Source organism: Vicugna pacos, chromosome 13, assembly GCF_048564905.1.
Source record: "Vicugna pacos chromosome 13, VicPac4, whole genome shotgun sequence".
Classification (NCBI taxonomy): domain Eukaryota; kingdom Metazoa; phylum Chordata; class Mammalia; order Artiodactyla; family Camelidae; genus Vicugna; species Vicugna pacos.
The window spans coordinates 35887410-35906076 of NC_132999.1; the positions used below are offsets into that span (position 1 = coordinate 35887410).

Below are 18667 nucleotides of genomic sequence, written 5' to 3' on the forward strand. Positions count from 1 at the left end.
TCAATAAAAATGTAAAAAAAAAAAAAGAATAAATCAATAAACCTAATTACCTCCCCCCTTAAAAAAAATAAAATAAAATAAACACTCCTTACTCTGAGCTGTCGCCTTGATTTTAAAAATAAGCTGGAACAGGGAAATTTAAATAAACTCTGGAAACACAAAGTAATTAGTGATAATTATAAGCTACGCATTTAAGAGGCACTTGAACATTCCATATAAAACAGTAAATGAAAGCTGTAACACTACGCTTTTAAAACTGACTGAAGTTGCTTCAGAAGTTTGAGAAAGAAATGAACCACTTCATAGGAGCAGTTCCATGTTAAGGAGTCAGTAGAGCAATAGGCCAATTGCCAGTTGCCTCTTCCAACTCATTTTAACCTCCTATCTAGAGACTGACTCTACTCTTGAGTGAATTCCACACTGGTAACTAGTAGGTGTTTGTAAAAATAAAACTATTTTAGAGAAGAAACACTCACTAGGAATCAGAACAGGCCACCCAACCTTTCCTGGGCACAGCTCAGACAGCCGTCAGATAAAAGAACCAAAAGGAAAGCTACGTGTGGCCACCGTGTGACACCTGGAACAGCCAAGGGAACAACGTGCAGAGGTCGGTGAGGCTCAATGCAAGTTCTCCAACTGCAATCCCCAAACCACAACAAAGGCAGTGCTGGGGAGCCAGAAGCAAGTCAGGGCAGGGGTGGGGCATTCAGACAGCCACAGAGACAACAGTGAGAATGACTACAAGTGGGAGAACAGGATTAGGAGCTAGTGGGTGTGGGGGAAAAGCCACTGTTCTATTCAGCTGCACGTGCAGTACCAGCAAGGACTAAAAAGATTAGGTAGACAAAATTTCCTTAGTGAAAATAAAACAAAGTCGGTGTTAAACTGAAAACTGAAAATGCAAGGAAAAGATAAAGGTGAATGTTTAAGGGCATCAGGAAACCAACTTCAATAGCAAGCCCTAAGGTAATAACTGGCAAATGGGAGTGGCAATAAACTGTAGTGATTTAAAAAGAACAACACTGGAGAACCAGAAGGACTGGTATGGTTTGGGTTTTTATGGAAGAATTGCACATTTTCCCTGAGTTCATAAAAAGATTTGCTATGACATGCAGTTGGGTTTTTTTTTTTTTGAATATCAAAGGTCTCAACCTACAGCAACAAAAGGGGTTTCTAAGCCTCAGTCCCAGAAATGCTCAGTTTACTCTCACTGCCCATTTCTGAAGACAATGAGAGCACTGCAGCCACAGGAAAACCCCAAGTCCTGACCTGCAGCAGGCTCTTCCTAGGGGTGGGCGAGACTGGCCATACTTACTGGAGTCCTCCCACTGGAGTAAATGTAGCTTCCACGCAGAATAATACAGAAATCCCAGGACCAGAAAAAGGCAGAGGGCTAGCAGCAGATTGCGTACAAATACCAAGAGTCCCATCTTCACATGATTTACAATTGCCTACATGACCTAAAAAAAAAAAAAAAGACAATTTAGGTCTTAAATGATCAAGCAATCATCTTATTGATATACTCCACCTTAAAATAAATATTTATAGGAGAATTTCCAAATGAAGGACAACCTAGAATTACCACTGACTGAGTTGATGACCTGGGATCCTCCAACCTGCTCAACCCAGTCTCAAAGAACAGCTTCACCATTACTCAGCATCCAAGCCAGAAGTCAGCAGTCATCCTCATGGCCCTCCTCTCCCTCACTGCTGACACCCAATCAATGACTGAACTCTGGCAATTCCAACCTCCCAAATAAATCTCAAATCAGACAGCCTTCCCTCCATCACTACCCCAGTTCATACCACTTATATTCTCCCACCTGCAAATATCCACTCTCCCAAACCTACTTTCCACACAGCACAAGGAGCAGTCTGTTAGTATCACAAAATGTGACATTTCATAAACCCCTTTGTATAAGTACTTAACTGCTGCTCCAACAAAGTACCACAAATGTAGCAGCCTGACATCACATGGATTTAGTTATAAAGGCCAAAAATCCAGATACAGTGTGGTTCAGCAGGGTCCTCTGCACAGGGTATCACAAGCCCCTAACCCAGGGGCCCAGCAGGGCTGCATTTCTTTCACTTCCTAGATCCTTCAGGCTGAAGCCTGAATTCAGTTCCTTGCAGCCGTAGTGCCCAAGTCCCCGTGTTTCTCCGCTGGTTATCAGACAGTCTTTGCTCCCCTACTCCTCATGTTTTCCACATGGTCCCCCTCCAGCCATGGAGGGTTAAGTCCCTCCCCCTCTGATCTCTCCAACTTCTCCTTCTTGCTTCTGTTTCCGGCCAAAGAAACTTCCTTGCTTTTTTCATGTGATTAGACTGGGCCCACATGAATAATCCAGGATAACATCTCTATTTTAAGGTCTTATATTTCTTGTGCAAAGTCCCTTTTGCCACGTAAAGTAACATATTTACAGATTCCAGGGATTAGGGTGTGGCCATCTTTGAAGGGTCATTCTGCCTAACACACCTTTCACTAAACTCTCAATTCCTTTAGAATAAAGTAACTGCTCTAAAGTAATTGCTCCCTATAGTCTAGCAGCTTCTGACTGCAGTCCTATTTACCCTCCAACCACCTCTTGCTTCTCACAACCTCATCTGTGCCCTGTGCCCTAGCCCCTCTTCCTTCTATGCGCTGAACGTTTCCTGTTGTTTCTCTCTTCAAGGTCTGTCTGGAATACATTCTCCACTACCCTGCTTTCCACCTACTGCACATTCTTTGATACTCACCTTAATGTAGCATCAGCCAAAAAGACTTCCCAGGATCACCCTTCCCCACCTCCCAGATACCTCAGTCACAAAATAACATGTGACAAAATATGTATAAATATTATAAATGAAGTGATAAAAGGTTACCACTTGCAGATTATAGAACTGTCCACCTACAAAAGCCAAGAGAACCAATCAAAAAACTATTAGAACTAACGGAAAATGCATTAAAGTAAGTGATTATATGATTTACTTACAAAAATCAACAGCCTCTAAAAAACTACACCAGCAATAACCAATTAGAAAACGTAAGGGGAAAAAATTCCATTCACGATAGCAACAAAATCTATAAAATACCTAAAACTAAGCTTTGGAAGAAACAAATAAGATTTTCACCAAAGGACATAAAAAATCCAAATAAACAGACATAACAAGTTCCTATGTGACAAGATTCAATACTGGAAATATGTCAGCTCTCCTGAAATGTCAGTTCTCTCCAAGTTCAGTCTAACTCCAGTCAAAACCTATTATTTTTTTTAACTTAGATTTAATGTTAATCCAAAGAGTTCATGCCCAAGAAGAGTGAAGAAAAAAATTTAATAAAAAATAATGAAATGAGGATTTGCCTTATCATACTAAGATCAACTCAAAGTCATAATTATTAAGCTTGATGGATACTGGCACAGGAAAGGACAAACATATCAACGGAACAGACCAGAGTCTAGAAATGAGCTCTTTCAATAAACAGACTGACACAGATTCGGAAATAGATACACACACACGTATAGAAATGAATTTATTTTGTCTATATATTTGACTTTATGACAAGCACATATGTTTTCTTAAAAAGCTATTATGGGGTACACAGCTAACTATTTTGGGTTTTGGGGGGTAATTAGGTTTATTTATTTAAATGGAGGCACTGGGGATTGAACCTAGAACCTTGTGCATGCTAAGCACACTATGCCGCTGAGCTGTACCCGCCCCCACCTACAGCTAACTGTTGACATGGTTACCTCTAAAATGATACAATGATGAAAGATAACTTTCCCTTTATATACCTTGACTTAAATGTCATAAGTCACAAGTATTGCCTCAATAATTTTGAATATTAAAAAAATCAAACCAATAACACAATAGAAATCTAAATTGGTAGACTTTCAGGAGCAATTTGGAGGTAGAGATATTCCATTTTTTGAAAGTATGCTTTACGCCACTTCTGAGAAAGACCTACATTAGTACCTGTTTTTACTAAGTGAAAGAAATCTAAAGAGGATTTTCACTTTCATGAAAAGAGGTGAACGGCCAAGACAGCCTTCAGCATCTGTTTTGCATCCAGCCATTACGGAAGCAGCGGACATCCAGAGGGGCACCACCAACTTCCTTCCCCAGGAACTACACTGGGCATCTCCGCATAAAGCCACCAGAGCTTTAAATTGTAAATGTGAGCATCTGTGCTTTATCTCCATTTATTTCGTGTATCTGTTAGCAAGACGTGTCCTCAGGTATCAGAAAAGCCTAAGAGAACTTGTAAGGGTGTTATGCTTAGCATAAAACTGGACATAAGTAAGCATTTAGACTGTGCTTGCGTTGAACTTGCCTTCATCCACTGTTCATACTATTTACACTCAGAGAGAAAGAGTGTTGAAAACTGCCAAAGTTACCACTGGTTCTGCTAGTAGCCAAGTGGTCTCTTTTAGTTGGCATCCAGTTGTGGATAAATTGCAAAGTTCATTGCTTGAGTGGATTGCGGGGTGCAGAAAGCATAGTGTTCCGCTATCTTATACTTTAGGAGAAATCAGTCTTTTAAATAAGCTGAATTAGAAAGCACTGGACGATGTTGATGAAAGTGTTACAAGAGTAAAATTTAAAGGTGGTTTAGTTTCTGAGATGAAGGCAGCCTCACAGCTTAAAGGTTACTGGACAGAGTGCTTTGGCTGGTACTGAAGTTGCTGAAAAGTTCCCAGAAGAATTGAAGAAAATTAGTGTTTAACTGTGACAAAACTGTAATTTATTGGAAAAAATTGCTGAGCAAGACATGTACTTCAATAGAAGAAAAGCAGGCTAAGCGACACAAGGCATCAAAGGCCAGGCTTGCCCTCTGCCTACTGTTAACACCACTGTGATGCTGCCCTAGGGCCTCTACCCGTGTACCCCCCAGAAAACCCGGGGGCACTTAAAGGCATGATAAGAACACACTTCCTATTATGTTTCATTCCCATCCAAGTGGTTGGAATATCCACCTGACTTTTTCTGAGTACACGAGTGGACACATTAGTCCTTCTGTTGAAAAATACTGTAGAGAAAAAACCTCAGTGATAGCTGCCTCATGACTATGGATAATTGTGCCATTCATCCACATGGCATTACCAAGTATAGTAGAACATGATGTGTTCTCACCACCAAATACGATGTTGTTGCTGCAACTGCATGACCAAGGCCTAACAGCCACAATTAAGGCTTACTTACTATGGGCAAAAATGTGGTGCATTTTATTATAAGTGCCACTGACAGAGGGGGCAACTCCAAAGCATCTTTATGAGAGATCTGAAAAGATTACAATATAAACTTGGCAACTGCTAATCTTGGAGATGCTCTCAATAGGCTAAAAGTCTTGGTGAGAAAATGGTATTTGGAAGAAACAGGGTCCTGAAGTAGTAAGCAATTTTCAGGGCTTCAAATCAAGAATAAGTAAGGAAATAGTGACTTTAGCTAAGGAGGCTGGGTTTGCAGAAGCTGATGAAGGTGCTGACGAGATTTTTGGCACCCTATGACCAAGAACTGACAGATGAAGAACTGCCATAATTGCAAGCGTAAAGGATACAAATTGAAACTGAATGCAATAGCAACAGCCAAATAGTGAAGTCATCCAGGAACTGATTATGAAACATTTACATAAGATTTTCACTATGACTGGCAGTGCTGCACAAAAGTATGACTTAAATTTTGAAAGGATACACAGGTTTAGGGCAGGTCTGCAGGATGTTTTGAGCATCTATAAAGAATTGTATGATAGAAAAATGTGTGAGGCTAAGCAGTCAGGCATACTGTCCTATTCAAGCCTGTCACATCAGCCACATTAGCCACAGCAGACAATAAATGTCAACCTTTGACATCAAGGCAGACAGACACAGAAAAAGGTGTAGATATCAGTAACCGGCCTGCTCTGATGGATTCACACAATGATGAGATGTTAATAAATTACCCTCTTCCCCTCTCTCCTCCACCCCAGTCTCCGGTACCTCCCACCACCCCAATCTCCAACAATTCAGCTCACACACCGTCCCCACCACCTCTTAGCCTTCCAGTGTAACTGCTGTCTTCCCAGTTCTGGGGAGTGAAACAACACCATGAATACATTATTTCTATTTTATGAAGGCTGTGTGTTTATCATTTCATTTCTGCTTTTACTATATGTTGATGTTATCTGGTATGATTTGGTAGGTTATTTTTTGGGTCTGGGAACACTCAAAAAATTTTCCCTAATCTACTTCAGGATGACACCTGCACTCCAATGTTCATAGCAGCACTATTTACAATAGCCAAAACATGGAAACAGCCTAAATGTCCATCAACAGGTGACTGGATAAAGAAGATGTGGTATATTTATACAATGGAATACTACTCAGCCATAAAAACCGACAACATAATGCCATTTGCAGCAACATGGATGCTCCTAGAGAATGTCATTCTAAGTGAAGTAAGCCAGAAAGAGAAAGAAAAATACCATATGAGATCGCTCATATGTGGAATCTAAAAAAACAAAAATGAAAACAAACAAACAAACAAAAACAAAGCATAAATACAGGACAGAAATAGACTCATGGACAGAGAATACAGACTTGTGGTTACCAGGAGGGTAGAGGGTGGGAAGGGATAGACTGGGATTTCAAAATTGTGGAATAGATAAACAAGATTACACTGTATAGCACAGGGAAATATACACAAAATGTTATGATAAATCACAGAGAAAAAAATGTGACAATGAGTGTGTATATGTCCATGAATGACTGAAAAATTGTGCTGAACACTGGAATTTGACACAACATTGTAAAATGATTATAAATCAATAAAAAATGTTAAAAAAAATTTTCCCTATATACTAGTAGTAATTGCATCTTCACTTTCCACCATTTCAGCTTACAAAAGATTTCACAGGAATGGTCCACTTTCAGATAGCAGGGGAAACCTGGATCTACTGAAATTTACAACATTCATGTCCATTGGTAGGGAACCAGACAAATACACCGTAGGACGTCTACACAATGATACCTCTATCAGCTGAGGTCTTGGCAGGAAGTAGACCGTGTAGGAAAAGGAGTTAACCAAAGGAAGGGAATGACGGGCTTTTCCGTAGCTGTGTGAGTAGGTTAGAGGAATCACCCAGGGGTGTGAAGCATTCAAGAACTAGCAACAGCAGGAAGCTACTTCTACTTTCAAGCTGAAAATGGAAGGAGAAAAAAGGGCGTTCCTGGAGCCCAGCAAGGGTTGGCTGGAGAAGACAGGCCAGCCAATAGGGGCAGTGGCCACAGATAAACACAGCTGCTACTACAGCCAGGGCAAGGCACAGCTGGGGACAATAAATACTCTGACTTCTCTCATCACTCGCCCTCTGATCCCTATCACTGCCTTTTACCAGCTGATCCCAACTGGAACCAGAGAGCAAGGAAGCCCAGATGATGCAGTTTGTAGAGGTCAGATACCAGCACACAAGGAAAGAAGGTGGATGATGAATCGATGGGGGCAGGAAGATAACACGTGTAGAATACGATGTACCAGTTAAAAAGAATGAGACACACCCGCATGTCCTGACATAGGAAAACAGAATATACTGCTAAGTGAAAGAAAATCCTGTAGAACAGTATGTCTATGAATGTCTGTATGGCCCCACGCTGGTGGCAACAAACAAGGACGACAGTAAAATTTAAAATTAAAGTTAAGTATTAAGTACATACATAAATATGCACCAAGCTTCTCACAATAATCATCTCTGAAAAGTGGGTCTGGAGAGGGTATTTTTCACAATGTTTTTGTATACTGAACTTTAATTTTTGTATTTATTCAAGTAACAAGTGTACAAAGGTTTCATAGTGAAATAAAAATTGGAGACTTGCATTTCCAGTAACACAAAGGACTATGTATTCTGTCCACTCCTCCCACAAAAACAACAAAAAATTTAAGGTGTAAGCAGCCTGCCTACAAAAGGCAGGTGGTTCTTGGAAAGTTTTTTCATTCTTTTTGAAAGGGGACTGAAGTGGCTGGTACCAGCCCCACCCAGGTCTTTCTGTCCTGAACTGCCACAGCCACACAGGGACTTCCACCCACACAACCAACAGTCAGCCAACAGATTTGCCCAATTTGTTCAACAGATACGGCAGTGAGAATGGTGAACCAGTCACCTACTTTATTTCTGTCTTTTCCATTAAGGAAAATCATCTTCAAATAAAAAGGCAGAACAAACATCTTAAAGAGGAAACTGATTTTCAAAAGTGGATGACATACAAAGAAGCAAATGAGAGCTTAATCTAAGCCCAAACCTCAAAGACAAAGAGGAAAGAACACCTCAAGATTCTGAGATGAAATTTCAGACTCACTGTGGGGACAAAAGGTTAACAACACATTTCAGTGGTGAGGCTGCAGGGAGAACCTTCATACAGTGCTGGTGGTGGGCGGGACTCGGCAATATTTAACAAAATCACACATGCCCCCACCCTTTAACCCAATAATCTCACTTCTAAGAAACTATCCCAAAAGATACACTGACAAAAAAATACAAAAAGACTTACACACACGGCTATTTACTACAGCACTATTTGTAATACAAAAGTCCTTCAGTAGGAGTTGAATAAACCAGGGTATATCCACAAAATGCAGGATTACGCACCCATAAAAAAGAATGAGCTCTCTCCCTCTCTTCTTTTCTAAATAACTTAACCTAAAAGCCATTAGGCTTTAGGGGCCAAGCAAGATAGGCACAGGTACCTGGAGTGAAGTGGGGGAGGAGCATCAGGCCACGGTGAGAGGTCTGGGGGTGTGGCAACACATGATATGGGATTGACCCAATAAGTAAATTTATTGAGACTAACAGGAGCTGGATTTCTCAATGATGGAGAAGCGAGCCACAAATAAGGAAAAGGAAAAACTAGAATAAATCTTATGCACTGCACTAGAATTGACGGTGTCAGTGTGAACTGATGGTTTTCAATATATACACACATACAAATATAAAAGTAACTGTAGCAGTTGACAGTGTGGGTGTGCCTTGGTGTGTGTACAAGCATATGAGCCCTAGCTCTGTCCACTGAACGGGCCCAGCAGCAATCACAGCCCACCAGCAACGAGCACACCTAGCACCCAGATCTTGCTTTTTAAATACCATCCTCCACTATGTAACAGCAGCCGGTGATCCTTGGAAGGATGGCTGATTCCAGGGCTGAGGCACAGAAAGCACAAGACAAGCCTGAAGGTAAGAAAATACTCAAAGAGTGACAACATGTCAAAAGGAAAAAGCAGCCAGCTTGAGGGGCACCTCACAGCCAGATCTGGAGTAATTTAGACATAATAACGGATTATGACTCATTAAATTAAAATTTAGTAAATGAGAGGAGAAAGCTCTTCCTTACAGTGGAATGAATGTAGAAGGAATAATGTAATAAGAAAATCACCATTCAGCAACCATTTTAGCAATAAGTCAGCTAAGAAACATCAAAGAATGCCAAAATTAATGAGTAAAAATTTGAGAAATGGGATAGTATATAATCTAATGTATCTCCTCACGGGATACTTACTAATTACAGAAAGGAAGAGAGTAATTTTACAGTGTAGAAATCTGGTAGAGACCACTGTAAACTAGCTGAAGGACACCCAAGAGTTCTTTGTAATATTTTCGCAACTTATTTGTAAGTCTGAAACTATTTCAAAGTTAAAATTCTTAAAAGAAAAAAATTAAACCACATGGGCAAATGCACGTTCAAAAAAACATCAAATGAGAGATTATGCAGCCAACTGAGATATCATCTACGAAAAAATTTTAATGACTTGGGGAAATGCTTGTGACACAGTATTGAATGAAAAAAAGGTAAGATACAAGTATCATATACTCAACTATAAAAAAGGAAAAAGACCAGAATAAAACACAGAACACTAACAGTAGTCTAACGCTGAGAACTTTTCTGGCTGTAGGAGCGCACCTGACCTCCCTGAACAGCCATAAGAAAGCACGCGGGTGAAGAGCTGCAGGTGCTCACAGCAAGCTCTCTTCAGCATGTAGAGGGAACCCAGCAATCTGGACTCATCCCCTCCTTATGCATTCATCTCTCAGAGAAGCACGTGTCCCTCTTCTGTTCAAAGCTAATGTAACAAACACCAAGTGCCAGGGATTATGTGAGGCACAGGGGACACTAAGACAGGCGAACCTAGACCCTGCCCTACAAGAGTTTGTCTGACTTCTCACTTCCCATTCATTCCTCAACCCACCACAATCTGATCTGGCTTCGGATCCTACCTGTCACCTCTCAACTGCGAAAGCCACTGGACACCACTCCTCCAGTGACTTGAACTTAATACAGCAACAGAAACTGTAAGAGATGGTATGGTGTGGTGCTAAGAGCTCTTTCTTGCCTTCTTCACCTAGCAACACCAACTCACCTTTCAGGACTCTGTGAAAGTCTTATCTCCTTCAGAAAACATTCCTTAAACACTGCCCTACACTGCGGCTCCCTGTGCTCTCCTAATATGCATGCTTACCTTTATCATAGCATTTGTAAAATATCTTGTCTATTTCTCTATCTCTGTAAAGAATGAGCATACAGTCTGAAAGCAGAAACTATAACTTCAGTCTGTGAGTCACCTATATTTAACAGCATAGCACCTAGGACACAGTACTTTTAAGAAGTGTTTGTTTAAAGATCAAATAAATGAATATATTTCTAATTATTTTCCCAACTCTAGACACAATTAATGTAATCTGTACATATTCCAAAAAGTAATACATACTAAAGACATAATTTGCACATGCATGTGTTTGTGTACATGGGGAAAGAGACAGTGCACAAGCAGTTTTAAATGTAGAGAGAAGCTCGGGCACTGTCTCAGGCCTTCTTATATTCTCATTCCATAAATACCCACAAGGCAATCTCATTTAACTTCCCTGATTTCATTTACCATCCTTATGCTGACTATCCCAAACTTTATATATTTCATCCAGATGTCTCTTCTAAGTTCCATGTCCGTTTATTTACTTCTATATCATCACCTAGATGTTTCACAAATGTCTATAGTCTATAAACCTCCTCTTTCTCCAGTGTTCATAATCTCAATAAAAGAATTAAAGGCAACACCTTCACAGATGCCTCTGTCAGAAACCTGGAAATTATCTGTGACACTACCTTCCTTCTCGCTCACCCTCCATATATAATCATCATCAAGTCCTATGAATTTTGCCTCTTAAATACGTCTGGAATCCATCCACCCCTCTACCTTCATGCCACCATCATATTTCAAATCACCATAACCTGTTAATTGGACTACTACTATAGCCTCCCAATAAGCTCCCGTATCCATTCTTCCATGTGTGCATGTGATAAATCCGACATGCTACATTTTGTAAATTTAAGATGTACGTGTTACTTTGATGAATTTATATATTATGATTGCCACTGAAGCAATATTTATCACATTACATTATGGTACAATATTATTATCTATATTCATTATATTGTGCTTATTTGGCCTCTATGGCTTATTTACTTACCTCTACAAGTTTGTACCCTTAACCATCATCAGTCTTATCCCCCTATCCCCTATCCTCTGGTAACCTCCATTTACTCTGCTTTTTTACAGGTTGATTTTTAGATTCCACATATAAATGATACCGTGCAGTATTCGTCTTTCTCTGACTTATCTCACTTAGCATAATGTGCTCAAGGTCAATCCATATTGTCACAAATGGCAGAATATCCTCATTTCTCATGGGTGAATAATAGTCCACTGTGACTATGCACCACATCTTTTTTTTAAATCATTTATCTGTTGATGGGCATTTGGGTTGTTTCCGTATCTTGCCTACTGTGAACAATGCTGAGATAAACATGGCTGTGCATTATCTCATCAAAATCCTGTTTTCAGTTCCTTTGGGTACTCCCATTTCCATCCTTGATCCTCTTCAATTCATTCTCCAAGTAGAATTCACTTCACTTCCAGGCTTAAACTTTATGAATTTCCCACCCCCTTCAGGGTCAAGTCCTAACCCCTTAAAAAGGCATGTGAGACTCTGCATGATCTGGCCCCTACCCACCTCTCCACCCATCTTTCTTGCCATACCTCACCACCTCACCATTCACGTGCAACAATGGATGTCTTTCAGGGTTTTGAACTCTCCACACAGTCTCCCAATGTCAGGCTGAAGCCATCCTGATTCTGTCACTCCATCTAGACAACTCCCACTCAGCCTTTAAGTCTCAGCTGAAAAGTTAATTCCGCAGGGAAGCCTCACCTGTCTCCACACTTTAGGGTTCATCCCCTTATTAGAAATTCCCACAGCATCTGTATATCCCCATCCATTACATAGTGCACTTACAATCTTACGAGTATTTACAGTAATTTGTTTAAAATTTATATTCTGGCTAATCCAGTCAGGGAACATTTCTATTTTATTCACCACTGCATCCCTGGTAGGTATTCAAAATGTATCTGCTCACTGACCAAATGTTCAGTCAGTCTGCTCAAAAAAAGGTACAAAATGTACATAAAGCTAGGTTGTTTCAATCAGCTACAAAAAGAAAATTTTATAAAAATTTGAACTCACTGAAACAAACTGCACCAAACTCCTGTCATTTCTAAAACATCCTACAATGTGGTTATTTTCTGAACTATACCTGGCAACAGTTTTTAGCCTGATATGTTAGAACTTTGCTGACCTTCAAATATCAGCCATAATGAATATGAAGTCAATTATGACAAAGTTACACAGAGCAAAAACCACAAAGTATTTCCCCTTTGAATATTTTGACACAAGCTAACTAGAAGTTATTACATACTATTTATTACCCAGATCTCTGAACAAGTTACTGAAAAGCTCATCAGTTTCTTAAAATGTTTTTGCTGAATGCACACCTCCTTTTCAGACTTTATGCATGACTGCGCAGATTTAAGGTGTTAATTAACATGCAATATATTACATTATTCTATGCAGAAGAACTGTGCATTTTCTAATTGCAAGTCACTGTGAGGGATAAATTAATTAATATTGCTAATATTCATATAGTGCTTACTGTGGACTAGCTGCGGTTCTAAAAGTTTTCTACGATTTAACTCACTGAATCTTCTCAACAATCCTATGAGGTTATCATTCCCATTATATATAGAGAGAAACTGAGGCATAGGTAAAATTATCCTAAGACCATGGAGCTAGTAAGCAGAAGAGCTAGGATTCAAATCCAAATGATCTGATTTCAGTCATGTAACTTTTTTCACCTGAAGAGGTGAAATGGTACATCAGAACAATAATAAAATGGAATCATTACAGAACCAAGTGGAAGAAGTGAAGGGGCAGGGTCAAGGGGAAGCACAGAACAGACAAAGATCACAACAAAGGTTCTCCCAGCCCTGCCCACTCCCAAAAGGCTCTGTAAAACAAGAGCTGACTAAGAGCAGAGATTAAAGGGAGAGCTCAGGGGGAAAACAGTAAAACAACAAATTTTAAATTTAAATTAGCACTCAGGAAAAGTGAAGGAAGAAAAACACCACCACCACAAAAACAAAAGCCTCACAGTAAGAGTCATGAAGGCCATGGTGGATTAAAAAATGAGCAAGATAAAATGAAAAAGAACAAAATATTTAAAAGGATTACCAGAACAAATCCAAACAAAAACATAAAAACACAATAGCAATCATAGGAGATCTCATATAAACATAACTGGTGTCTGAAAAAGAGACCCAAGCAAATGGTACAAAAAAGGACATGCAAAAACGGCTAATCAGAGAGAGCAGGGCTGAGGGCAAGTTGGACCAACGACACAGCATCCCAACTTTTCCAAACTACAACAGCCAAGGTGGGGAGGATAACCTGAAGCTTTCCAAAGGGAATTAAAAATGCTGCAGTTCCGATTAGCCACTGTGGGGGTTATGGACTTACTGCCTCTCAGCTCCAAATTCATCCTTTTTGCTTGTTCTGCAAAATGGATCTGGGCCCTTAATGTTTCTTTTCTCAGCTGGCATGAGACCGAGCTTTGTCACTAGAGGATGTCAGAAAGCCCCTGCTTCTGGGTTGCAGTATGTACCAGTGTGCTACTGGTAGGCTCCTGTGTCACACTCGGCTTTTCCAGTGCACAGCAGTCAGCAATGAGCAGCAGCCAACAGCTTCCCTCAGCTCTCCTCTTGGGCAGTTTCATAGCAGAGTGCCTGTGATGAGACACCCCTCTGCAAACAGCTTTCCTCAGTACCTGGAGCAGATTTCTGGCAAGGACCACCATGCAGCATCAGAGTGGCTCATCTGCAATCCAGTGAGCTGTGGCCTGGATCTCAGCCTGCAGGGGGATCTCTTGGGAGCTCTCTCTGTCGAGCACCCTAGCTCAGCCCTGGGGCAGCAGCTGCTCCTTAGGTCTGTTTCTCTATTTTTGAGCATTCTCTTCACTTCTTTTTGACAGCATTATTGAAATATCATTCACATACAACTCACATTCAAAGTATACATTTCAATGGCTTTCTGTATTTTCAGAGTTGTGCAAACATGACCACAATCAATTTTAGGACATTTCTATTACCCAAATGATACTCTGCACCCTAGTGACAATCCCCTAAAAGCCTCCAGCCCTAAGCAACCACTAAACTACTTTCTATTCCACAGAACAGGCAAATGTTTATAGACACTTCATATAAATGGAATCACACAATATGTAGTCCTGTGTGACAGGCTTCCTGCACATGGCATAGTGTTGCCAAGGTTCGTGCATGTTGTAGCATGTCAGTACTTCCTTTCTTTTTACTGCCAAATAACATTCCATCATATGGATATACCATCTTTTATTTACCCATTTGTCAGTTGATGGACATTTGGGTTGTTTCCATCTTTTGACTGAATAATATCGCAATGCATATTCGTGTACAAATTTCTGTATCAACATAAGTTTCAATTTCTTTGGGAGTGAAATATACCCAGATCATATGGTAACTCTGTTAAACTGTTTGAGGAAATGCCAGACTGTTTTCCAAAGCCCCTGTACCATTTTACATTCCCATCAGCAGTGTATGTGAGTTCTGATTTCTCCACACCTGTGCCAACACTCCTTATCATCTACCTTTTTGATTACAGCCATCCTGGTGGGTGTGAAGTGGTGTCTCGCTGTGGTTTTGATGTGCATTCCCCCGATGGCTAATGCTGAGTATCTTTCCACACGCTTATTTCTCTACTTCTCACGAGCTAATCTCATGTTACTCTAATTCAGTATTAAAGTTGATAATTCTTATGTTAAACTTTACTTGCTCAAAGTACCAGATGTTTTCTCTCTCTTGACTGGACCCAGACTTGTGTAACATGGGCAGTCAGTGACTTTCTGAGCAGAAATTAGATATCTACACCAAGGTTTTAAAATAGAAGACGGAAGAGTAAAAAATAGTCTGTCTCTGGTCAGATGTCCCCTTTAGAAGTAACTGAGAAAAAAGGCTAGGGGAGAGGGATAAAAACCCAAAGGAACAGAACTTTCAGTTTCGCGTGTTTTAATTCATTTCTGTTTTTACTAAAAAAAAAAAAAAAAGCCTTTCTGAATAGGAGCTGTCAATGTTTGGTTTTATTGGGGTTTTGCTTATTTGTTTTAACGTTGTTCAGAGGACAAGGTTCTAGACATAATTTTTTATTTGGAAAAGTTGACTTCAATCAGCCTTGAGAAAATTCAACTGGAATATTTGAAAAGATGACCTTGCTTTGTCTGGGCCAATGCAGATAAAAGGATGGGGGCTGGTGTGGAAGGTGGCTAGGGGATGGCAGATGGCAATATGTCCAGAAAACCGGAAACAGAAGATTGCAGCATGAGAACAGTCAGGAACAATACTTAAACATGGCTATGGCTGCATTCCAGTAAAACCCACAGGCCTGTTTGGTGGCCCCTGCTACGTATTGTACATGGACACATAACGTGTAGCAAAAGTGCACAAGCGTAAGAACATGTATGGGAATTTTAAAATTTTAAATTCAAGACAGTGAATTGAATGGTGAAGGAGGAAGGAGATCGGGAGAAATATACAGAGGGCTTTTACTGGAAATGTTCTATTTCTTTAAAAAGACAAAAACTGAAGCAATATGGCATGTTAAGATTTAGTGATGGGTATAATTATATTGTTACATTCTTGTACGTGTAAAATATATCATTAGAAAACATGAGACAAATGTTCCCTTCCATTGCTATTACGTCTCTAAGACTTTGGATGTCTTAGGCTACGTAGCAGTTCCATAGTGTTTACGTGCTCATATCTTAAAAAAAAAAAAAAAGGCAAGGAAAGAAATATAATGCTGCAGAATAACTATGTTGGAACCATGCTAGAAGCTATGTCGTTCTTATCAGTCTAGGCAGAAGCCACTATTACACACCTGAATACAGCAGCAGGACAGTGAGGTAACCGCCCTCAAGAACAGTGTAATGCATGGAGTTAAACAGCTACAGACATTGTGGGGCGGTGGAAATTAATAACTGTCTGTGAGTTTTCAGAAAAGCTTCAGCAAAGAAGTTGAAGCAGCGAAACAGTAGATCTAAGGAGTCTCAAATTTATCCCACCGGCAATGGAGAACCACTGAAGGGATTAAGCAGAGAAGTGACACAGATCTGTTTTTCAGAAAGATCCCTGGAGTAGCAAGATGGAGGACTGCCTGGAGATGGCCAGAAAGAACAAGACGAGACTGTTGTAACAGCCCAGGCCTCTGCCGTCAGAGAGGATGGACATCACAAACAGCACTCAAAATGATTCACCAAGGTAACAAAAGAAGATACCAGAACTTCTGTTCATGAACTTTCCTGGTATTTAATTTCAGTGTTTGCTGGCCTCCTCACACAATCCCTATGTCAGATGCTTTGTGGCACGTGAGGTTCAGGAAGAATCCTCAGAAAGTGTGCAAGTTCCACAGCATGGTGGGTGTTGGTACCAACACTCACCACTGCTGTGTGGTGCAGTGCAGTCTGTGTGTTAAAAAAATGACATCCCTGTGGTTAACTTCATAAAAAGTAGATCTTATTTTAAATAGGATCATAATTAAACTTGACAATAAGCTGGTTAGTAACCACGTGCCTCAGAGTTCTCTGGTTATCATCTGGCCAAGCACATATAAGATTTCTAGAACTTGAAGAGCAGTTGTATATTTTTCTTTCACAAAAAATACTGGTGTTTCAAGGTTGCTGATCTTTTCTGGGACGGCAAATGTCTGTTAACAGTATGGCACCTAGAAGATTTTCCAAAAATATGCATACCTGCTCTTTCAAGGTGAAGAATATGTCTTAACAAAAGCTAAAAACTAGGTTTTTTTCTTTTTTCTTTTTTTTTTTTTAAAGAAACTATGTTGAGTGCATTATGAAAACAGATGTTTGGCAGTGATTTCATCCTTATGTTACTCTGTTGCCAAAAAGATATAAAAGTGTCGCTTATAAAAACTCTCATATCTATATGCCAGCAGTTCTCAGTTTGTGGTCCCAGGACCCTTGAGGGTCCCTAAGACCTTTTCAATGGATCTATGAGTTTAAAACTATTTTCACAGTAATTCTCAGACATTATTTGCCTTGTTCGCTCTTACTGACAAGAGCCCAGCACAGTTTTCCGGAGGCTACAGAACATGTGACATATAGCATGTGACTATACCACTGTCCTCACAGCTAACAGAGTGTGTGCTTGTGTATTATGATTTTAAATTTTCTCAGTAATTTTTAATACATTAATTATCAATGGACAAAACCCACAAAAAAGAAAGTTCTCTGGGGTTTCATAATTTTTAAACTTACAAAGAGAGTCCTGAGACCAAAAAGTCTAAAAATCACTAGTATATACTTTGAAAATTTAGTAATAGAATATTCTAACTTGTTTAACATATTTCAAACAAAAGGCTTCCATGGGTTTTTAAGCTATGTTAAAAATACAGAAACATGCCATCTTCCCATTATTTTGTAAGGAAAACTGCTATCAAGAAAAAGGGAAATTTACTGACATATAGACAAATAAGGGTAAGACAAGGCAGTCGACAACATTTAATCAGAATAACATAAATTACGTTGCGCAGAAGTTCGAGGGGGAGAAACTCCTGTCAGCCAGGATGACCAGGGAGAATCCTGAAGGAGAACAAATTGGAATTAAAACCCTGTTACCACATTTACAAACATATTTAGAAGACTGAGGAGGAGCAAAACTTCAGGGCAACAGTCGGCAGTGAGGAGGACAGGCAAAGGAGGGGCGCACACGTCAGCAGCCCAGGCAGACAGAATGTCAGAACGTCAGTGACAAGAGCATCTGCATGTGTGCAAGTGTCACTTCTGAGTGATGGCTGGGAAAGGCTGAATGGCCACATATAATCTGTTGGGATATGAAGAATGCTTAAAGTGGTATAATATTCATACTAACCAACTCTTCCCCTCTTGATCTCAGAATAATTCCCTATGCCTAACCTGCCCAGACCAGCGTCATCAATCAATTAAGATGTGTAAATAAAGCCACGATGTTGGCAGTGGTTATTTCTAGGTGGTGCGATTTTAGGCTGATGACACCTACCATGAATCAGGTAATACACTTCACATTAAGAATCTTAAAACTATTATTTTTATTATAATAGGTCCCTCATGTATCCAATAGTACAAGACCAGGCATTTTACATCTATTTGCTCAGATTTTCAGAACAACCTGGCAAGGTAGGGATTTTTATCCCCATTTTACAAATTTGAAAGCCAAGACAACACAAGAGGTTCTGAAGCCTGCCCAAGGCCAT

General features: G+C 40.0%; 1 protein-coding gene across 8 annotated transcripts in view; it reads right to left on the reverse strand.

Moving 5' to 3' along the window:
- ST3GAL3 (ST3 beta-galactoside alpha-2,3-sialyltransferase 3) overlaps positions 1–18667 on the reverse strand; it is a 185788-nt gene that overhangs the window by 162305 nt on the left and 4816 nt on the right. For 7 of the 8 annotated variants that reach the window (XM_072974597.1, XM_072974594.1, XM_072974595.1 and 4 more), the window contains exon 2: positions 1316–1460. In XM_072974597.1, coding sequence (XP_072830698.1) covers positions 1316–1430 — 115 coding nt within the window. In that variant the 5' untranslated portion in view covers positions 1431–1460. Of the gene's footprint in view, positions 1–1315; positions 1461–1582; positions 1655–18667 lie in introns of those variants that run through there. The other variant, XM_072974596.1, reaches the window with a different exon arrangement.